Here is a 23,993-nt window from a genome sequence, read left to right on the forward strand (position 1 = left end):
AAGGAATTTGTGGAATGTCTATGAGATGGCTTTTTGGAGCAGCTTGTCTCGACTCAACGTCAGCTTTCCTGCTCCTCTGATGCTGCTTGGCCTGCTGTGTTCATCCAGCTCTATACCTTGTTATCTCAGATTCTCCAGCATCTGCAGTTCCTACTATCTGTAGTGCAGATTTATGTCTTGTCTGCTCATAAGTGGTCACCTTGTTTCAAAGTGTTTACATGGAGTAAATAGCATAAATGTTCCTGGTGCACGGTGATAACCATGCTGTGTCTCCTGGTGTCTAGGCTGCAAGCTTACGTCAGCTGGAAGAGGAGAACCATGAGGCTGCAGCTCTACTGGAAGAAGTTGTTTACCGGGGTGACATGCTGTTGGAGAAGATACAGAGTGCGCTAGCAGACATTGCCCAGTCCCAGCTTGGGACAAGAAGCAGTGGTCGCTCTCAGCACGTCCCTGAATCCTAGCAGCCGGAGGCACTGTTCTACTCAGAAACTGGTGGTGTGATCTATACTTTGTGCAAGGATAATTGCAACATTTTTATTTTGTAGGATGGCACGTAGGGAAAAGAGTATTGGTAAAATTGTTAAAACATCAGCACTGGGGTTTAAAATTAATTTTTATTCCAGGATGCTCAAAAACAAAATTTTTTGGTTTTGAAAGTTAACCTAGAGATACACAGTTCCAAGTCAGTAAGTGTACAGTATGCCTTCCCCATGCTCTCCCCATTTTGGTCAGTGCTGAGTTTTTGCTTAAATTCAAAGGCATGTGTTGGCCTTTAAATGACTCGAGTTGCTCCGATTGGTCTGGGCCCAGGGCTGTGACTGAACTTGGATAAACACAGTAGTTCCACAGTGGGTGGCCTTCCAGATGTTGTGTCCTGTGTTTGGAGACGAATTGCTGTTCATTTACTCTTGCATTCTGAACCAGTATCTGGGAAACCAAATGCTAATTGTGGCTAGGAGCACAGCTATTTTAAAATTGCCGTGTGATTCTGGGGAGAGGGAACTCACTAACCCGCTGTCAAGAGTTCTGTCTAATGACCTTCCCTGAGCACTAGCTGTGCTGTCATTGTGAGCTGGGGAGGCCGGGGTGCGAGTATATGAGAGTAACAGTGACCCTAAAGACAATCTACCACCGAGGAGATGGAAGACAGAAACCCTACATTTTGCATCCTCAGTGAAAACTGCTTCTGCTGCTGGTGAGAAGCGTAACTCTCTCAGGTTGAAGACCCACACGTGACAAAAACTGGTGACCTGAGCTGGTCTGAGGCTGCTACAACACTCCTGTTCCAGTAGGGGCCACATCTCACTCAGCTGCTGGTTTGCTCTTCTGTTTGCGTGCTTTGTATTTTGTTTAAAGTGGGCTTGCTGATTAAGTGGGGGATTTAGTCGGGTTGTGAGTGTGCATTGGATGGGAGCGTGCAGCTCTTTGGACTGCTGCTTCCTTCACCTTCCCACACTGTTGTCTCGCGGAAGCATAGTTCCTGTTGGGCTACATTACCCAGATGACGAAAGTGCTTTATTTTGTGGTCACAGTGTTGGAAACATTTGTGGCACATTGACATTTTGTTGAATACAAGTTAAATATTAAAGAAATTGTGCAATGCTATAAATTACACTTGGCATGTATTTTTTTTAATGGGATGGTGTGATGTGTGGGCCAAACTTAATTGATTTTTGCTGCATTCACATGTCAAGTTAGATTCAACTCCACAACATAATTTACTGGGAATACTTTGTACATGACAACACAATACTGCATGTACCCATTTGTTCAGCTCCCAGCCACAGTTGAATAACCTGGCTGTAGATACCGTCTCGATTTGAATCCAGCCTCCCCTGCATCAGGTTGATTCAATGGGAATATACTAGAAGAACAATTCAAAAAGAAAACCTTGCCCAATTTGGAGAACTGGGCGTGGTTCTAGTCTCCATATTGCAGAATGGATGTAGAATCACTGAGGAAAGTACAATTAGCTACTGCCCACAAAAAAACCATAGACATCTGTCTCCATTAGTGAGAGACAAATGATTATGATGGGTACTACACCTCGAGCAAGGTCTAGATGATAAGAAATAGGAATAGGTTGCTCAGCCCAATGAGCCAGCTCTGTCATTCAATAAAATTGTTTGTTTTTAATTTATTCACGGGATGTGGGTGTTGTTGGCTGGGCCATCATTTATTGCCTGTCCAAATTGTTAAGACTCAGCCACATTGGGTCTGGAGTCACATGTAGGCCAGACCAGGTAAAGATGGCAGTTTCCTTGGCCTAAAGAGCATTAGGGAACCAGTTTGATCTGATTAACTCTGCTTTCCTGCACCCTATTCCCATACTTCTAGATCCGATATATCGTATTCAACTTCAAATGTTTTCAATATATGTTTTAATATTATTTGAGTAGGTTATGAAGTATTCAATAAGGCTGACCCTCACAGCTCTTACAAGGATATGACTGGCACCATTGGTGTCATAGAGTCCCTACAGTGTGGAAACAGGCCATTCGGTCCAACAAGTCCACACCACCCTTTCCACCTAACTTACACCATCCCCGAACACTATGAGCAATTTAGCATGGCCAATCCACCCTGCACATCTTTGGACTGTGGGAGGAAACTGGAGCACCCGGCAGAAACCCACACACACGGAGAATGTGCAAACTCCACACAGTCGCCCGAGGGTGGAATCGAACCCATGTCCCTGGCGCTGTGAGGCAGCAGTGCTAACCACTGAGCCACCGTGCTGCCCCATTCTGAATCATATGTAGCCACCTGAACTAACCAATAATAAACCATAACTTGATGAATGCAAAGATCTCAGTGGGTTACAAGGCTCGAGGTTGTTGCAGAGATCAGGAAGGTTGAGTCACTTCTTGGTCAATCAGTATGTTTGTAATGCAGTGCAGTTATGCACAAACACTACTGAATTGAGCACTTGCCTTTAGCCATGATGAAGGCAAGCAGTGATCTGAGCAGCTAACTTAGCATGTACCAGGAATCAAACCTGAAATCCTTCTGCATTAACTAACAGGTGTGGTGTCTTTGCTGGGAGGAAACCTGCTTTTATTTAGGCTGTGCATGACTCACTGACTTCTTGAAGATAAGTACAAAGAAATATGACTTGCTAAAATTATGGGGTTTCATTCATGATTTCACAGTAAGGTGAGAATGCCTGTTTATAACTCAGGTTGTTAGCACAATTGTCTGAGTATTGAGTCAGAAAGGACAAGGGATTCTTTCATGCCTACAGAATATTTTGTTATATTTGTGCTGATTTGAATTTAAATGCAGTAATACTTGCAGTACAAGTTTTAAAATGTAAATTTTGCACATTTGAGCAATGTCAGTATAACTACGACTTTTTGTCCTTTTTAAATGGTTAGATCAAATGTATCTTCAGAAGGAAATCGTAGCGTTAATGTCACTGGATTAGTCATGCAGATGTCCAGACTAATGCTGTGAGGACACAGGTTCTTATCCTGCCAGGGCAGCTGGTGGTTTAGTGTCTAATCCAGAGTTACATACATTGAGGTTCTCTGAGTCATTGCTCAGAATTAAAAAAAAGAATCTCAAAGAGGAAGCCTTTAGGCCTGTCATGTCTATACTGGATCTTTGAAAGAACTGTACAAAGTAATTCCACATCCCAGTCTATTTTCAACATTTTCTGTTTAAGTGCACATCCTGCTGTCTTGCAAATCCCGATGGAATCTGTCTCCATCCCCAAAAAAGGAAATCTCTGCAACCTTCCAGAGAGTTGAGCACAATTTAGTTTGACAGTCCCTGCAGTTGAGGAAACGATGCAATTTTTTTTGTATGTGACATTAAACTAAGGACCCGTCAGACCCCTTGGCTGGGCATAGTCTCCAAACTAGAATTTTGAAGATGATTAGGACTGTTCTCCTTGCTTAGCTAAGTTACAGAATACCCTTAGTGTGGAAAGAGGCCATTCGGCCCATCACATCTACAATGACCCTCAGAGCATCCCACCCAGAACTAGCCCCCTGACTCTATGCCCGTAACCCCGCAGTTACCATGGCTAACCCATTTCGCCTGCACATCCCTGGACACTATGGGAAATTTAGCATAGCCAGTCCACCTATCCTGCATGTCTTTGGACTGTGGGAGGAAACCAGAGCATCCAAAGGAAACCCACACAGAGATGGGGAGAATGTGCAGACTCTACACAGATGCCTGAAGCTGGCATCGTACCTGTGTCCCAAACGCTGTGATTCAGCAGTGCTAACCACTGTGTAACCACGCTGCCCTCAAGTCTTCAAGATATTAACAGGAAAAGCCAGGGTAGAAATAAACTAATTCCACTGATTGGGGCTTCTAGAACTAGGGGTATAGTCTGAGAATTAGGGCCAGACCATTCAGGAGAGATGTTATGAAATTGTTCTACAAAGGATAATAGAGGTTTGCAACTCTTCCACAATGGCAGTCGATGCTGGATTAGGGTGTGGAATTGTTCTCCCAGACAGAAGCAGGCTGTTCTCTGCAGTTTAAGAAAAAACTGTATTTAAATTTAAAGAAACCTTTCTTGCAGCTATGAGCTGTAACTTTTGAATTGATAAATCAGACACTACTCTCTGTACCACAGCTGATATTACAGTCAGCATATAACATACGAGTCAATTACTCTGTGCATCTTAAAACTAGTGGATACTTCCAGGGAAAGACTACTGAGCACCAAGGCTTTGGCTAGTCAAAGATTGATCATCACAACATCGGAATCGAGAAGCAAAGATACTGAACTAACTTTCCAGTTTCTTTTTTCTACCTCCCACTAATAATGTATTTTCCTAATTTGCCGTGTGTGTGTTATGTTATTAGGGGACTTTAATAAGGGGATTACAGATTGTATTCAGTGTTTCTTTGCAAGTTGTCCATATCTCCTACTTGTAGCTGTAGTCTAATTACTGATAGTAAGTAATTCTTGCTTAGTACCGAAACCCGGTCTGATTTCTGTCAATCTTGGTCTCAAAATCAGGTACATTGGAGTGCTGTGCATATCTTAAAAGAATATTTTAACATTTGGTACGATTCTCAGAATAGAGAGGCTTGGTTTATGGTGTGTCACCCCAGCGGGTACTGCGTGGTTGAGTTAATGCCCTTGGGCAACTAGTGATGGCTAATAAATAGAACTATACCACTTTTGCTTCATTCATAAGAATCCTTACTCTTCATACAGGAGTCGCAGGGAGAAACATTTTTGAAGGATCTGAATGTTCTGTATGTAGCGCTCGGTTCGCAACAAATGACTGCACCTCCCAGTCGCGAACCATTTCGACTCCCCCTCCCACTCCTTGGACGACACGTCCATCCTGGGCCTCCTGCAGTGCCACACCGATGCCACCCGAAGGTTGCAGGAACAGCACCTCATATTTCGCTTGGGAACCCTGCTGCCCAATGGTATCGATGTGGACTTCACAAGCTTCAAAATCTCCCCTCCCCCTACCGCATCCCAAAACCAGCCCAGCTCGTCCCCGCCTCCCTAACCTGTCCATCCACTCCTTCCACCTCAAGCCCCACCCCCACCCCCACCTCCTACCTACCAGCCTCATCCCGCCTCCTTGACCTGTCCGTCCTCCCTGGACTGACCTATCCCCACCCTAACTCCCCACCTACACTCACTTTTACTGGCTCCATCCCTGCCTCTTTGACCTGTCTGTCTCCTCTCCACCTATCTGCTCCTTTATCCATCTTCTATCCACCTCCCCCTCTCTCTATTTATTTCAGAATCCCCTTCCCTTCCCCTGTTTCTGAAGAAGGGTCCGGACCTGAAACGTCAGTCTTCCTGCACCTCTGATGCTGCTTGGCCTGCTGTGTTCATCCAGCTGTACACCTTGTTATCTCTATGTTCATACAGGACTTGTTTTCTGACTTTAACACAAGTCTGGTCACAGCACACTCAGCCACAAGCTGATGGCCAACAGTTTGAGCTCTACTGCCAAAATGTGAAACCAAGACAGACTTGCATTGATATTGTGCCTTTTGCAACCATAAAATATGTCTTACCACCTATGAATTTCTTTCAAAGTGCATGTATTCAGATTTGCTGTGTAGGAAAGGTGACAATGAAGTTGCTCATGGCAAGCTCTCAAAAATGACAGATAAATGGCCAGATAATCTGCTTTTCCTTTGTGCTTTTGGTTTAGGGATAAAGGTTAGCCAGGACACTACAGATAACTCCCACAGTACTCTTGTAAATAGGGACCACAGGAGAGAGAGTTTTGACATCTACTTGAGTGGGCAGATGTGCCCTTCAGTTAGGTATCTCATCTGAAAGATGGCACCTCCAACAAGGCTGCACTTATTCAGTTCTGTACTGAGTGTCAACCTTGGAATTTGTGTTCAAGTTCTGGTGTGGGACTTGAACCTCTAACTTTGTGACACAAAGGTGAGAGTGCCACTTCCTGTACCCAGCTAACATTATTGCCAGCATTTAACATTGACTGATATTTAAGCTCATTGTCAAGGCAGTGTTGCACTGCCAAAGTGACCACCCTTAGTGTACGATATTAAACCAAAATTTGTTGAAATGTATGATGCTGGAAACTGAAGTAAATTTGTCCCACGCCCACTTTGCAGGAACTGGTAGGTTTTGTCATATAGTACTGTTGTTTGATAAGCACACTGATTAGTACGTATGGTTATAGAGAGTCAGCTGTTTTGTGATGCAGAGTGATGCCAACAGCACAGGTCACCACGGAAGTCCCACCCTCTTCAACCTTGCCCCTTGCCTGAGCCGCTAGTCTTGTCTGTATCTAATGAGAGAACAGCTGTGATCTTTGGGGGTGATGGCAACTTTGCACATGGGTTGTTCACACAAATAGCATTCCATGAAGTTTCCAGACTTGTTTTTACGAGTTGTATTCATACAGTAAATATTACCTCATAGCCACGAATAGAAATATGATTTCATCATGGCTGTTTTGAATAGGTTAGTTGGATTTAATCACAGTATCAGCTTCCTAAGAGCAGTTCCTTTTATGTAAATAATACTGGGATTTGCCCATCATTAATTATCCATTCAAGGTTTAAAAAAAAACAACCCAGAAATTTGAGAGCTAAGTGAGCTGTAACAGTGCAAGAATTCATTGGAACTAATACATTGGCTTAGCCCATGCAATGATAGATGTAACTGGATAATGTGTCATATCCTGTCTTTTAAATTAGAGTTACCTTTTAATGGATGGTTTCATAAGCCAATTTTGTAATGCCTTAAAGGAATGAAAGTTGTAACTGCATGGTGAAGGTACAATACATTGATGAATTGCAAAACCTCTGAACTGTTTGTAATTAACCTGAAGGGGAGCCAAGTTTCTTTATCCAGGTGAATCAGGAATGAAGGGTCTCGACCCGAAATATCGACTGTTCCTCTGTTGCTGTCTGACTTGTTGTACTCCTCCACCTCCACATTTTATTGACTCTGCAGTCCTTGCTATCTCCTGATGCATGTGTAGAATGTGTAAGAGACTACATTTTAAAAAAATTTTTGGACTGAGGACTGAAAATGAGAAAATGGACACTGCGTTCAAAAGGGGAGAATGTACAAGGAATTGTTGGGAACCTGGAAAAACAAGTGAAGCTAACTGATGCATGAAAGACAATTTTACCTGTTGGGGAGATCGGGTTGAAACAAGCATGCACTATTTATTCTGGGTTCAGGAGAGCTCAGCATTTGAACAACCTGCTGATGGATCCAGCTGCAACTTAACATATACCCTGTGAGTGAAATACCAGGAGGAAGGAAGGAAGGAAACTCAAGTGGGCTGCATTAAAATATCTCTCTCTGTCTCCTTTCTCTGGAAAGTTGCTCTCTGTCCAATTTTCTGTCAAAAAAGCAGGAACACCTCATTGAGATGCTGAAAAGAATAATTCTAAAGCCAAAGGAACAAGAAAGACCAAGATCCAACCAATCAACCAGTGAATTAAACTCTGACTGCTGTACAGTTAACATTGTGGTATCAATGAGGAATGAAAAGGATTGTGAAAGCAACCCATCTAGTTTTGTGAGTTAAATGGTGATACAGAATTGTGTTTCACCGACCTGTTTATTTTGCACTCAATATTTGTCTTGTTTGTTTCTCTTTTGTGTGTGTGGAAGTTTATAAGGGATAAGGGTTTAAGTTGTATAGCCATAAATGAGCAAATCACTTTTTCTCCTTTATTGTCGTTAATCAGGGAAGTTAGTTCAGTTACAATAAATGGCCACATCCCGAAAATGAATATTAAAATAGGGAATTTAAAAAGAGATAGTAGGAACTGCAGATGCTGGAGAATCCGAGACAACAAGGTGCAGGGCTGGATGAACACAGCAGGCCAAGCAGCATCATAGGAGCAGAGAGGCTGACATTTCGGGCCTAGACCCTTCATCAGAAAAGGGGGAGGGGAAGGGGGTTTTGAAATAAATAGGGAGAGAGTGGGAGGCGGATAGAGGAGAGGATAGGTGGAGAGGAAACAAACAGGTCGAAGAGGCGGGGATGGAGCCAGTAAAGGTGAGTGTAGGTAGGGAGTTAGGAAGGGGATAGGTCAGTCCAGGGAGGACGGACAGGTCAAGGGGGCGGGATGAGGTTGGTCGGTAGGAGATGGAGGTGCGGCTTGAAGTGGGAGGAGGGGATAGGTGGGAGGAAGAACAGGTTAGGGAGGCAGGGACGAGCTGGACTGGTTTTGGGATGCGGTAGGGGGAGGGGAGATTTTGAAACTTGTGAAATCCACATTGATACCATTGGGCTGCAGGGTTCCCAAGCGGAATATGAGTTGCTGTTCCTGCAACCTTCGGGTGGCATCGTTGTGGCACTGCAGGAGGCCCAGGATGGACATGTCGTCTGAGGAATGGGAGGGGGAGTTGAAATGGTTCGCGACTGGGAGGTGCAGTTGTTTATTGCGAACCGAGCGTAGGTGTTCTGCAAAGCGGTCCCCGAGCTTCGGCTTGGTTTCCCCGATGTAGAGGAAGCCACACCGGGTACAGCGGATGCAGTATACCACATTGGCAGATGTGCAGGTGAACATCTGCTTGATGTGGAAAGTCTTCTTGGGGCCTGGGATGGGGGTGAGGGAGGAGGTATGGGGGCAGGTGTAGCACTTCCTGCGGTTGCAGGGATTGGAGCGGAGGGCTGCACGTTCTGCAGGGGAGAGGTTGGAGTGGGTGAGAGGGGTGGAGAGGTTGAGGCGATTGATGTCTCGACGGCAGTTGGAGATGAAGAGGTCGAGGGAGGGTAGGAGGCCTTGGGGTGGTGTCCAGGAGGAGGGGGTGTGTTGGAAGCGGGAGAAGGGGTCAGTAGAGGGAGGGTTAGGTTCACGGTTAAAGAAGTAAGCCGTGGAGGCGGAGGCAGCGGAAAAACTGCTCTATGTCCAAGCGTGAGCGGTATTCGTTGATCTGTGGGTGGAGGGGGACCAAGGTGAGCCCTTTACTGAGGACTGACCGTTCGTCCTCAGTAAGGGGTAGGTCTGGGGGGATGGTGAAGACTCGGCAGGGCTGGGAGCTGCTGGCTGTGGAGGCTGTGGGCGGAGTTGAGTCGGCGTTGGCTGTGGGCGGACTTGAGTCGGCGTTGGCTGTGGGCGGAGTTGAGTCGGCGGTGGGTGGAGTTGCGTCCGCGTCGGTGATACGCGGAGTGGCGTCGGAGGTAGGAGGAGCGGGGTAGGCGGTGGCAGGAGTGGTGAGTTAGGAAGTTGAAAAGCAGGACCTCGAGGGATTACTCCCTGTGCCATGCGCTAGTAAAGCCAGAAATAAGATAACAGTTAAATTTGTGGCTAAAGAGCTGGTGTAGGAGGGAGGGCTTCAGATATCTGGATCATTGGGATCTCTTCTAGGGAAGATGGAACTTGTATGAGAAGTACATGTTGCACCTAAACTGGAGGGGTGCCAATATCCTGGCACGGAGGTTTGCTCGACCCCTTCAGGAGTGGGTGGGGTTTAAACTAGTGTGGTGGGGACAGGACCCAGAGCAGTAGGTCAGCATGTGGAGTGTTGAATAGAAAAGAGTAACTAAATCAAGTAAGTCTAGTAGGAAGAACAGTCAGTGTCAGGTTAATGAACACAGCAGGACTAGCAGTCTGAAGTGTATTTATTTTAATGCAAGGAGTATAACAGATAAAGCAAATGAGCTTAGAGCTTGGATTAATGCGTAGGACTACGATGTGGCAGCTATTACAGAAACTTGGCTAAGAGAAGCGCAGGACTGGCAGCCCAACATTCTGTGGTTTGGATATTTCAAGCAAGATAGAGATGTAATAGAGGTGAGAGAGTTGCATTACTAATTGAGGAGAGTGTCACAATTGCACTAACAAAGGTCATCTTGGAGGGGTCATCCAAGGAGGCTATATTGGTACAACTCTGGAATAAGAAAGGTACAATCACGATGGTAGGGTTATACTATTGACCTCCCAATAGCCAGCGGGAATTAGAGGAACACGTGTTAGCAGATCATGGAAAGATGTAATAGCAACAGGTTTGTTGTAGTGAGTGATTTTAATTTCCTCAATATTGACTGGGATCCCCTTAGTCTTAGAGGCTATGTACTCTTCCACTGTTAAAGGTCAGTTTGTTTATTGTTTATTCTTGTTTGTTGCTGAAACCTGGTAAATTTCTTTTGTCTTGTACTGCAGTCGATATCAGGCAAATTCACCATTTTTGTAATTCAGTTGGGCATTTTTACATCTGTGACAGCTCCTGGAATAGTAGGACTTAACTACCAGTGCAGTGTTTCTGACAGGATAGTGATACGACCAGCTCGGGCAATGAATCTTGGCTTAGCTAGCAACACTCGCATCCTATTGATGAATTAATACAAAAGCAAATGGCAAATGCTGTCTTTTCTGATCCTTAAAGACTACCTCCAGCAGATTGCTGGATTGTGGCTTCGTTCTGACATTTACACACCTATAAAGATTAAAAAAAAAACTTGAAGGCAGTGAACGTCCCCTTTAATTTTCTGATAAATGCTAACCAGCCGACTGGGCGTTCTAGTTTAGGATTTATTCATCAGTGAACCAACAGTGTTCAAAGCAGAAAAGACAAGCGCAATTAAAATTGAGCTTTGTGTATGTCGACCTGTAAGGTACTTATCAATGCACAACCACAAAGTATGGGTGTGGTTTTGTTTTGGATGTTGAAAGATACAATAATTGTCTTTCAGTTGATAAATGCTTGCATTTACAGAGCACCTGTCAGAGCCAGTGCAATACTTTATTGAAATGTATTCCTGGTTATAATAGCATGTACACAGGAGGAACCCACAAGCAGCAATGTAAAAATGAGCTGCTAAGTTGTGTTAATGAATGTTGTTTGAGGGATAAATATTGGCCAGGAAGTTCCAGGATGGGAAAAGACCACTGTGTTTGCCCTGTACTCTAGTATGTTGCCTCAAACACGCAGCCAGATGTTGAAGCTGTAAAATATTCAAACTGAGATCAGTACATTACCAGCCAATTAATTTCAAAATTCTGAAAACTAATAGTATGTTAGCAGACTGATGGCAGTTTAGGAAAAAGTGAGGTGCAACGAGACCTGGGTGTCATGGTGGAACAGTCGCTGAAGGTTGGCATGTAGGTGCAGCAGGCAGTGAGGAAAGCTAATGGCATGCTGGCCTTCATAGCGAGAGGATTTGGGTATTGGAGTAAGGATGTCTTGCTGCAGTTATACAGGGCTTTGGTGAGGCAACACCTTGAGTGTTGTGTGCAGTTTTGATCTCCTAGGCTGAGGAAGGACGTTCTTGCTATTGAGGGAGTCCAAGGAATGTTCACCAGACTGATTCCTGGGATGGCAGGACTGACACATGAGGAAAGACTGGATCGACTGGGCTTGTGCTCGCTGAAATTTAGAAAAATTGGGTGTGGGGTGGGGGGAGGTGTCTCACAGCAACATAAAAAATCCTGATGGGACTGGACAGGCCGGATGCTTAATGTTCCCGATGTTGGGGAAGTCCAGGACTAGGGGTCACAGTCTAAGAATAACGGGTAAGCCATTCAGGACTGAGGTGAGGAAGAATTTTTTTACTCAGAGTTGTGAACCTGTGGAATTCTCTCCCATAGGAAGCTGTTGGGAGCTAGCCCATTAGGTATATTCAAGAGGAAGCTGGACGTAGCCCTTGCAGCTAAAAGGATCATGGGGTATGCAGAGAGGGCAGGAATGGGATACTGGGATTGTATGATTAGCCATGATAGTGTTGAATGGTGGTGCAGGGTTGAAGGACTGAATGACCTACTCCTGCACCTATTTTCCAGATTAGCTTTTGCTACAAAGGGTTTGGAATTCAACAGTAAAGAAGTCTTGTGATTATACATAGCAGAATTGTAGAGATCCACACCTGGACAACTTTGCAGTTCAGTGGTCTTGTCTAAGCAAAGTTATACTTGCTGCAGAGAAAGTGAAACAGAGGTTCACTATACAAGTAGTCCCTGGGTTGCAAGCAGATTTTGTTCTGGTCATAAATTGATTTGTACGCAAGTCAGAACGCAATGCAGGATGATATAATGCAGCTGTTTGTAAATACAGGAAATGTTTTTATGTCGGGTGGGATTCTGTTCATAAGTATGAGCATTCTTAAGTCGGGGACCCCCCTGTACTGACTCCTGGGAAGAAGAGTTTGTACCTTGAAGAGAGATTGAGTAGGGTTAGGGTAATCTAGACCTATGTTCCCTGGAGTTTAGAGGGATGAGAGATGGTTTAATGGAATCATGTAACAATCAAAGTATATTTGGAGCTGAGAAAATGTATCCTAAATAGAAAATTCCAGAGATTCACAACCCTCAATGAAGAGATTTCACCTCATCTCATCTTGGTCCTCAATAACTGATTCTGCATTTTGAGACTACGTCCCAGTGTTCTAGACTTCCCTAGGTAGGGGAAACATTCTCTGTCTACCCTGGTGAGGTGTTTCAATGAAAAAGATAGGATAAAAGTGAATGCCACAGTGTGGGGGTATAGTCTGTGAAGTTCTTGATTGGTAATCTTCCAGAGTTACAGGCAAACACAGTACCTGGTCTAAATCATTAATAGTTGCTTTGTTTCTTGACCAAAGCCATAGATCATTGGTGAGCTCCGAGTTGTGGCTGAGCAATGTCGATGAAAAAGTCTTCATCTTCAAGCAGGGGAAATCCACTTTCAGGAAAGCATCACAGTGGTGGAACTGAGAGATCCTTTTTAACAAGAGCCATTTGAAGGATTGCCAGCTTTCTAAGTGCGTTTACACCAATTTATCGTTAACAATGACTTGGCAGGTTCAGCCACTCTGTAAAATTAAGTGGGCTGGTTTTTGCTGGAGAGGAGATTGATCCTGCTGGGAACAGGAAGAGTATTTTAAAGCATTATACATCAACCACTTCTGTCAATAGGAGTAAGGAAGGAAAAAAAACATGCATTTGTGTCATGTCTTTCAGGACCTTGAACATTCCAAAGTGTTTACAGCCAATTAACCACTGTTTTAAAATCCAGACCATGGCTACTGTTTTAACTTAGGAAGTGCAGCAGCTAATTTGCCCACAGTAAGCTCCTGCAAGCAAATAATATGGTAGTGACCAGTTAATCTGCTTTAGTGGTGTTGGTTAAGAGAGAGAGACATTGGCCCAGGACACTGGAAGGAACTCTCCTGGAAATAGTACCATGATAAATTTTGCAGATATCAGAGAGTGTAATTGCGCCTCCATTTGAACATCTCTGAAAGGCGACACTTCTGACAGTACAGCACTCCCTCAGTACTGCGCTGGGAGAGTCATCTGCTGAAGTGAGACTTGAAACTCCAACTTTCTGACTTGAGACATGAGTGCTATCCCAGATCCAAGGTTAATTAATTTAGTGACGCAGTATGTGTCAGAGTTTGATAGATTAGACATCGCTGAGAGGCATGTACTGCTGAAACAGATCAATCGCAGAAATGTTGTTATAAATTTAAGCAGAGCTATAATCTCCATAGGTAAGCTGAAATCCATGTCAATTACATTTACCAATAAGTCTTAAATTTTTTCCCAAATGTCCTGTTGATTGTGAAAACATGATTTGATGTTTTACTAATACTGCAACATCAGTACTTTGCTGAAAGTTACTGCTTCTAATTTTTATCCAGCCACATAAATCTAAACAAGTAACTTAAACTTCTGTTTTTGATTCTGTGCCATAGCATCCCCAGTTCTTTCATTTTTATTGTAGCTATTCTTGTCAGGATTTCTGCTGTCGTAGTGCCATCTTGTGCCCTCTTCACAGATCTGCTATAGCTCACCTCCAGACACACAGTGACATCCATCTTTCAAGTATGCTGCAGGCAACCTCTCTTTTTACTGCCTCCACTCACCCTCTAGGAGAGATTGCTGTCGATTTTGCAGTGATTGGAACCAGGTAGACCTTGCTAATTGAGGTTCTTGATTGGCCCAGATTAACAACCCCAATCAGGAAAGCCTTGTCTGACCAATATAACCAGGAGATTAGAATCTCCTCAGTTGAGGACCTACTCCAAGCTGGCTAGCCAAAGCTAGTGTACTGTGCACTATTAAATAAAGGGTGATTTGGAGATGCGACACCGGCCTCTATGCAGTTATTTCAGATTTACCACTCTGAACTACTAACCTTTTTCTGATATCACTTTTTACAATTATTTTTGTTGCATTTTCAAACAACTTGTGGTGTGGACATGGAATTTTTCACATACGTCCGAGTGTCCTCATTTCAAAGGCCTCTACTTTCTTCCACAGATCTTTATTTATTGTCTAGGTTTCCAAGGTAGACAGGAAAGTGGATGAATGAGTTTTGAGCTTTTTTCTTTGATACAACTCACTAACACTTCCTTCATCTTCTCAAAATTACTTCTAGCAATCTGTACCCTTTGAAGATCTGCATCACATCTACCACCTTCTGTTGTCACATCTCACCTATCGATTAGCCCATGTGTTTATCTGAGGGGGGCTTTTGCAAAAGGCATGTGTACAATGGATCTAACCTCTGTTTTGACTTAACTCCGTGTATAATGGTGGCCTGCCCACCTGAAGGCACTTCTCTTTTCGTTTCTGGTCCTGAATCTTGCCGAAGTTGAGCTGCCGACCAACCAGGACGATAGAATATGGAAACAAGCTTGAGAGGGCCGAATGGCCTCCTCCTGTTCCTTGCATTGTGTGCTGCAGGAAATTGAAATGGGGAAGTAAAGTAATTCGAATCTGTCTTCCACACTGCAAATGTGGGAGTTTACCACAGCTGATGAAAGATGAAACAAGAGCCCAAACTGCTCCTCATCCAATCCTGAAGAATTGACTTCAGCCTGAACTGAATGTATCTCGGTGTAGGTGTTTTGACAATAGTCACACCCAACATTGTCTAGAGAGCTGTTGCAACTCCTGCTCCTCTGATGCTGCTTGGCCTGCTGTGTTCATCCAGCTCTACACCTTGTTATCGCAACTTTAATGGCACTTATTACATAGTTGAGGAGCTGGCTTCTTTGTATGTCAAAGAAAAACAAATACTATTGGAAAGAAAGGGAGACTGTGCATTTATGTAGCATTTCTCACTAATGTCCTCCAGGAAAGGAAACTGCTATCCTTACCTGATCTGGCCTACAACTGCCCTCTGAAATAGCCTAGCAAGTTGCTCAGCTCAGGGGCAGCTAGGGACAGGCAATAAATGCCAGTCAGCAACGCCCATGTCCCATGAGTGAATAAAAGCAAATTTCATGATTGCAAGTCATTCCACAACCAGTGAAGTGTGTGTAAGGCTTCGTCACAGTTGTGGGTAACAAGACCTGAATACCTGTACTGATGGTATTAATGCATATTTAGCAGGTGAATTATGCACTAGCAATAGTTGCAACATTTTGCTTTCTTTGATAATCTGTTCTGATTCTAGGGAAATGGACTTAATCTTCTGTGGCCAATTCATTCTGGTTTTTTCCTTAGTGAAGCGATTAAAAGAAAAATAAAGCAGAGAATAACTGCAATTCTTAACATGCAGAAGCAAAGACAAGGTTGGCATTGGTTCATTCACAAAAGTTAAATTGCAGTGCAACTGTTTATCTGCAGAACTAAGTTGCTTGAAGGGATTGGTTCAGAATCTCATGAGACAAGCAGCTGATGAAGAAGTGATTTTCCTATTCTGCCTTACATCATTATGACTCATGAGAAATCTTGGTGAAGGAGCAGTGAAATGTTCCATCTGCATTCTACTACTGGGTCTGTCCAAATTTGTCAAATTTTTTCAGCTCCTCACAGCAGTGAGTCATTTATTTGATGTGAAACACCTCAGAACATATTTCCATTGGAACATAGGCAATGTTAGAGTCAAAACCAGCTAAGGCTCGTTTAGGGGAAGCGATGACCTAATGCTCTTATCACTGGGCTGTTAATTCAGAGACCCAGATAACGTTCTGGGGTCCCAGATTTGAATCTTGCCATGGCAGATGGTGGAATGTGAATTCACTTTAAAAAAATCTAGAATTAAGAATCTACTGATGACCATGAATCTATTGTGAATTGTCAATAAAGCCCATCTGCTTCACTAATACCCTGATTAAAAATTCACTAATTCACTGTCCCCTAGACTCACTGTTCAGTCATTGGAAATATTGTCTCCACAGATTAGTTTTGAAACAAATTGAGGAACCACTGGAAATACTGAATAAGCCAGGCAGCCACTCTGAAGAAAGAAACTATGAGTTACCATGTTTCAGCTCAACGATCTTTCAGCAGAACGGTTAGCAGAGAATTTCTTTCCCCAAGCAGTGTCTGGGCTTGCAGTTCTGAACAAAGTGAAACAGCTTGATCTAGCCAATGTTATTCAGTCCTTTTACAGTTCAGGAATCATAACACCTCACAACCTTCGCATTTTAAAATAAAAACCATTCAATTGATCACCTTTTGTTTATTCAGTCATGGCATGTGGACTAGTATTTACTGCCCATTCCTTATTGCCCTCAAGAAAATGGTGGTGTACTACTGAAGTCCTCGGAGTGCAGATATATCCGTAAGGCTGATGTGAAGGGAGTTCTATGACTGACTTAGTGACACTAAAGGAACGGCAATATATTTCCAAGTCAGGATGGTGAGTGGCTTTGAGGAGAGCTTGCAGGGGGTGGTGTTCCCACGTATCTGCTGCCCTTGTCCTTTTAGTTGGAAGTGGTCATGGGTTTGGAAGTTGCTGTCTCAGAATCTTTGGTGAATTTCTGCAGTGCACCTTGTAAGTGATACACACTGCTACTACTGAGTCTGGGTGGTGAAGTACATCGCAGGAGTGTTCACACAAATCAAGTAAAGATTATACGGAATGTTGATTAAAGAGGAATGTTTTGGGCACTGCTCCAAATGAGGACAGAGAAGTGAAGAGGTTCAGGGAGGAAATTGCAGAGTTTAGGCCTACCCCTGGAGGGTGTGGCAGCAGTGGTGTGAAAGTCAAAACTGGGGATATGCACGTGGCCAGAATTGGAGCTCTGCAGTGATGCTGGTAGGAGGCTGATCATTAGTCTCTTTCAGAGGCACAGTTAGGCTGAAAGAAATTCAAGCTCACTATGGATGCTACTCAGCCCTGAAGTATGTTTCCTCCTGTCACTTTGCTCAACATTCAGAAAATCATAACATCATAAGATGTAGGAGCAGAAGTGGGCCATTCAGCCCATCAAGTCTGCTCCACCAGTCAACGATGGCTGATCTGATTTGCTTATTCTCAGCTCCACTTTCCTGCCTTTTCCCCATAGCCGTCAATTCCCTTACCGATTAAGAATCTGTCTCAGCCTTGAGTGTAATTATGACCCAGCCTCCACAGTCCTCTATGGTAAAGAATTCCACAGATTCACCACCGGCTGAGTGAAGAAATTCCTCCCCATCTCTGAGCCAACTGGTTGACTCCTTATTCAGAGATTATACCCTCTAGTCCTGGAAAGTGGAAACACCCTCTCCGCATCTATCCTGTCAAGTCCCCCACGGATCTTGTGTGTTTCAATAAAGTTTCTCATTCTTCTACTCCAATAAGTACAGGTTCAACCTCTATACCCTGTGGAATATTTTGGCTGGGCGTATTCCTTTTGGATAAGTACCTTGAATAAGATCGAAGTCGGTTTGCGGGAGCGGTTCACTATTAACCTGTCTAACTCTGCTGTTCACCTTTTAATCTTTGCTCCTTTGGTCTTTTCATTCTCCCTTGGCCTCTCATCTGTCTTTCTGATGAGATGCTAAACCAAGCCCTATCTATCATCTCAGGTGGACACTAAAGATCTCGCAGCTATTACTTCGAAGAGCAGGGGAGTTCCTGCCTGGCCTCCCAAATAATATTTACCACTAAATCTAGATAAGAAATGATGATCTGGTCAACATGTGGGAGCTTGCTGTGCACAATTGACTGACATGCTTCTTACATTACAACAAGTGATTTCATAAACGCTCTGTTGGCTTTGAGTTCTTTTTGGGACAGCTCGAAATAATGAAAAGTGCTTTAATAATGGAAGTCCTTAATATTCCCTGTTAACATGTCCATCTCAGGCTTGCTGCAGAGCTTCAGCGAAACTCAGCGCATGTTGGAAGAACAGTGCCTCATTTTCCGCTTGGGGATCCTGCAGCATTCTGGACTCAATGTTGAGTTCAATAACTTTAAGGCTTGAGCTCTCCCATGTCCTTGCTCCAAACTCCACAACCAGGTCTTGTTATCTCACGGTTTCTACTGTTACATACCACCCAATACCAGCCACTAACAGTCCCCATTAACAACTACTCACATTTCTAGCCAGATTGTTATCCACTCCTTTGTCTATCCAACTGCTCTTCTCTCTCTTTGGGCTCTATCCCCACCTATTGTTTACTCCTTACCCCCTCCCCCACCCAGTCTTCTACATATAAACCAACATTTTCCTAGATACCATCAGTTCTGAGGAAGGGTCACCAGACCCGAAACGTCAACTCTGATTTCTCTCCACAGATGCTGCAGAGCTTTTCCAGCAATTTCTATTTTTGTCCTTAATATTGTTTGGATATAATTAGTCTTGACAAAGCAGAAATGGCCTTCATTATTCTTACAAATCTTAATGTTGCCAAACAGGATGTTTCAACACCTTTGAATGAGTAATTGTTTTTGTCAATTTTGATGCTAGTAGCCGCCAAGGCAATCAATTTTCACTCAACAAAGTAAAAAAATCAGCAAGAGATCATTTTCGGTGACCGAGATGGTTAGGGGGAGCTTGTGACAAAGTGGGCAGTGTCCCTGCCTCTGGGCCAGAAGCACCAGGTTCAAATGCCACACCAGACTTGTTGGCCGCAGAAGGACCATTCACAACGGTTAACAGGGCTGACAATCAGCCAGAGAGTCCTTCCACCACATCCCCCCCCATCTCTATTCTGCTCCCTGAAAATGGCTAAAATTTACCTGAAGCTATGTTTGAAAACAAAACCTAAATGAGTTGTGAACAAGGCAGTTCCATCTAATGAACTTTTAGGAGCCTGATAATCTTGCCGTTTGAGTGTGTAACTGTATGGGTCTAATATGATAAGGAAGTTTATATGTCTGTGTAACAGGGGGGCAGCGGCACTGTCACTGGACTAGTCACCCAGAACTCCAGACTAACATCCTGACAATGTAAGTTTGAATCTCACTGTGGGAGATGGTGAAATTTGAATTCAAATAAAAAGAAGTGGCATTGGAACAACAACTGTTGTAAAAATCCATCTGGTTCATTAATTTCCTTTGGAGAAGGAAATCTGCCATCCTTACCTGGTCTGGGATGAGCAGGACGGCCAGTGTGCCTGGAGCAGGGTTGGTTGTTGGACTGGGTATTGGTGTGGGCAGTCAGCAGCTTGTGAGCTCGGTCAGACCACGTGTGGAAGCCCCTGCATTGATCTACTGCAGGCCCTTAAGAGGAAGATTGTAATGTTTATCTTTTTAACTTTAGTTCTTATTTTTCTAACTTATAGTATGAATAACTGTAAGGTAATGTAACTTTATTTTATCTCTATTTTGTGTCTAAGATTTGTATCTAAGTACTTTGTACCTAAGGTGGCACCATGTGGGGTGAAGTTGTAAACTGTTCACTGCACTTCTGTACTTCTTAGGAAGGGTCACCGGACCCGAAACCTTAACCCTGATTTTTTCTTCACAGGTGCTGCCAGACCTGCTGGGCTTTTCCAGCAACTTCTGTTTTTGTTCCTGTACTTCTGTACTTGAGTAGTACATGTGACAATAAACCTTTTCTAATGGTCTGCGTGTGACACTGAATCTAGAGTGGTGTGGTTGACACTCAGCTGCCCTCTGAAATGACAAAGCTAGGCACTCAGTTCAAGGGCAATTAGGGATGGGCAATAAATGCTATTCTTAACAGATCCCATGAGTGAATTAAAAAAGAAACTGAAACAGAAAAGACTGATGTAATGATGCCTTTAATCAGGGCTAAATGCTGAGTGGAAAAAAAAACAAAGTAGTAGTAGAAGATTCCAGAAACACCCAGCATGTCCCTGCAGCATTAGTGGAATGAGAAGCAGGGATTGGTGTTTTGGGTTGATGTTTCATCCAAACTGGAAGATGTTAGAGGTACCAAATTAGCTGTGATTTTTAAATCTGGGATTGATCAACTTTTGTTAGCCAAAGGGATCAAAGGGTATTTGGTAAGAAGTGGGAGTTAGGTCACAAAGGCCATAATTTACCCAAACGGAAGAACAGGGTCAGTGGCTGAATGGGCTCCAGTTTTTCTGCAAAAAATTTTGTCTCTGAACCCTAAAGAAAATACTTAATCTCAGGCGAGGGGCAGAGTTTTTAAAAAAAAAAAATCTAGCTTGGTTTCTATTTCCCCACCTGTGACACAATTTCACACCGTGATTCTGTTAAATACGCCAAACAGCTTGCTCTTTCTGTGCAACTCATACAAATGTGTTTAATAGTTCGTTCTTTTCACCACAGCCGATGATTAATGAACTTGAACTATGGTGTGTTCCTGCTGAAATCCCTAAACACAGATTGCAATAATCAAAGTTTGATATTTGGAGATTTTTTTATTTATTCATGGGATGTGGGCATTCATGGAAGGCCAACATTTGCTACCTACCCCAAATGCCATTGACGTGGAGGTGATGTATTGCCTTAGTTTTTGAATAGACCACTTCAACAGCAGACGAGATAAAGATGGCAGACATCCTTGCCTCTTGGAAAGAACTTTTAATCAAAACAGGTGGGTTTTTACAACAATCCAGTCATTTCATGTCAACATTACTGAGATTAGTTTTTTTATTCTTGATTTATTCAGTAAATTAAGTGCAAATCCCACACCTGCCCTTTCAGGATTTGAACTAGATCATTTGAATTAGGTCATTGGTTAAACCTGCTGGATTATCAGTCATACTTTTAAACTGCCTTTCAACCCAAGTACTCAAGACAAAACACTGCTCTTCAGAAGGGTGAAGAAGTAAAACAAGAACGTGCATTTGAATAGCACTTAAGGATATCCCAAAGTGCTTTCCAGCTGTGCAAGCACTGCTTAGTAGTGTAGACATGTCTGTAATTGAGAAAAGCAGTCACCAAGCACAAACATCAATGATAACAACTAGATAATCTGCTTTAATGATATTGTTCAAGACCACAGGAAACCGTGCTCGCCCTTCTTCAGCATGGTGCATAGATCCATCTCAGGGTGCTGAAGGGATCTCAGCTTTGTGAAAACAGACTTCTGACAGTGCAGCACTCCCTCAGTACTGCACTGTGTGTGTGTGTCGGCCTGCATTTTGTACTCCGGTTTCTCTCGTGGGACTCAAACTGACAACCTTTGGCACAAAGGTCACAATGTAGCCCAGAGCCCATTGTCCTTGTGCTCTTCTCTACTTGTTGCCCTGCAAGAATCATAAGAAATAGCAGCAGTAGGAGACCATTTGGCCCATTTCTCATGCTCCGCCACAACTCCACTTTCCTGTCTGTTCCTTTGCCAATCCAAAATCTCTCTCACCCAGCTCTGACTACAAACAATGACCCAGGCTCCACTGCTCTTCTGTGAAAGAGAATTACTGGCACCAACAATTCCTTAGGTGCTTGACAGGAAAGAAGTGAAAAGGTTGCTTGTTTTGTGGGAGAGTCCAGCAGCAGAGGGCATAATCTCAGAATAACAGGTTGCCCATTTAAGACAGAGATGAGGACAAATTTCTTAGAGCGTGGTGAATCAGTGGAATTCTTTACTGCAGACGACTGTGCAAGGCAAGTCATTAATAATAAAACACAGATTTTTAATCAGAACAGGAATTAAAGATTATTGGAGAAAAGCCAGTAAAGTGGAGTTGAGGATTATCAGATCAGCCATGATCTCATCGAATGATGGAGCTATCTTGATGGGCTGAATGGTCTACTTCTTTTATGTCTTATGCTCATCCAGCAACCTCTGGAAGAAGAAATTCGTCCTCAGCTCTTTCTTAAATAGATGATCCTTGGTTTAAACAGTGCCCTGGTTCTAGATGCATCCACAAAGGAGAAGTTCCTTGTAGCATCCACTCAAGTCAAGTCCCATCAGGACCTTATGAAGTTCAATAAGATGATCTCTCATTCTTCTAAACACCAATTTGTATTGAGCCAACCTGTTAATCCTTCCTTACAAACCCAGGAATCAGCTGAGTGAGTCTTCTCTGAAATGCCTCCAATGCAAGAGTATCCCTCCTCACCTAGGGCATCCAAAACTGTACAAAGTAACCCAGGGCAGCCTAACCAATGACCTGTAAAGTTGTCACAAGCCCTTCCTAATTTTATGTTCCATTCCCCTCTCAATAAAAGCCAGTGTTACATTAGGCATCCAAATTGCATGCTAAGCCTTTATGATTCATGTATGGAGTCACATCTGAAGGTCAGTTGGCTGGATGGCTGGTTTGTGATATGGAGTGATGCCAAGAGCATGCGTGCAATTCTCACACCAGCTGAGGTTACCATGAAGGACCCTCCTTCTCAGCCTCACCTGAGGTAGTGACCTTCAGGTTAAACCACCACCAGTCATCTCTAATGAGTCATTTCTGTCTAGGGTGATGCTATTTATGGGGTCATCCAGATCCCTCTGTACTGTAGCTTTCTCTGTCTCCATTTAAAACATATTCTGAGTTTTTTTTCTAAAAGCATAATACTGCAGATGATGGAAAACTGAAATTAAAAAAAAACCAGAAAGTACCATTGAAACTTAGCAATTCTGGCAGCATCTGTGGAGAGAGAGACTATTAATGTTTCAAGTCTTCAGTTCTGAAGAAAAGTCATATTGAACTTAAGCATTACCTCTGTACTGCCAGACCTGCTGAGTTTCTTTAGCCCTTTCTGTTTTGATTTCCAGTGAGGTTCACATGCTGGTGTTGGAACAGCAGCAGACCCAACTCGTTCTAAACTGATTCTGAAGAAGGGTCACTGGACCTGAAACATTAACTCTGCTTTCTCACCACAGATGCTGCCAGACCTGCTGAGTTTTCTCAGCAATTTCTGTTTTTATTTGTTCAGACTCTTTTAAAAGAATAACCAATTCACCAATTTAAACAAAAATCAGAATTTGCAGCTCCTGAAGCTTAGTGGAACAAGAGGCCAAACCACAAATGAAACATACAACATTAAATCAAAATGTCATTTGGCAGTACAGACTTGATGGGCCTCCTTTGTACTGTTTGATTTGGTGATTTTGAGAAGTGGACTTTAAATAAGGAGTTCAAAACTGCACACAATATCCCACAGTGTTGTATCACTGATACCCCACAAAGATGTCACAAGACCTTCCTGTCACAGAAATTGATGGAAAAACTCAGTTAGTCTGGCAGTATCTGTGGAGAGAAAGCAGAGTTAATGTTTAGGGTCTGGTGACCCTTGTTTGGAACAGATGCCAGACCTGTTGAGTTTCTGCAGCAATTTCTGTTTTTGTTTCACATTTTCAGCATCTGCAGTTCTTTGTTCTATTTTACCCTACTTTTAGATTTCATCCCCTTTGCAACAAAAGCCAACATTACATTAGTCATAGATAACAAGGTGTAGCGCTGGATGAACACAGCAGGCCAAGCAGCATCAGAGGAGCAGGAAGGCTGACGTTTCGGGCCCAGACCCTTCATCA

At 43.4% G+C, this 23,993-nt stretch overlaps 1 protein-coding gene across 5 annotated transcripts in view; it reads left to right on the top strand.

Moving 5' to 3' along the window:
* The window catches only part of LOC109933610 (serine/threonine-protein kinase 38-like), a 98,472-nt gene that overhangs the window by 17,995 nt on the left and 56,484 nt on the right, over positions 1-23,993 (top strand). Inside the window, exon 4 of one of the 5 annotated variants that reach the window (XM_020532623.2) lies at positions 285-1,612. The exons of 3 other annotated variants lie outside the window; for them this stretch is intronic. In XM_020532623.2, the coding sequence (XP_020388212.2) occupies positions 285-461 (177 nt within the window). In that variant the 3' untranslated portion in view covers positions 462-1,612. Of the gene's footprint in view, positions 1-284; positions 1,613-5,786; positions 8,010-23,993 lie in introns of those variants that run through there. One more of the 5 variants, XM_048607730.1, reaches the window with a different exon arrangement.

The sequence above is a fragment of the Rhincodon typus genome, chromosome 18 (genome assembly GCF_021869965.1).
Source record: "Rhincodon typus isolate 14 chromosome 18, sRhiTyp1.1, whole genome shotgun sequence".
NCBI lineage: Eukaryota > Metazoa > Chordata > Chondrichthyes > Orectolobiformes > Rhincodontidae > Rhincodon > Rhincodon typus.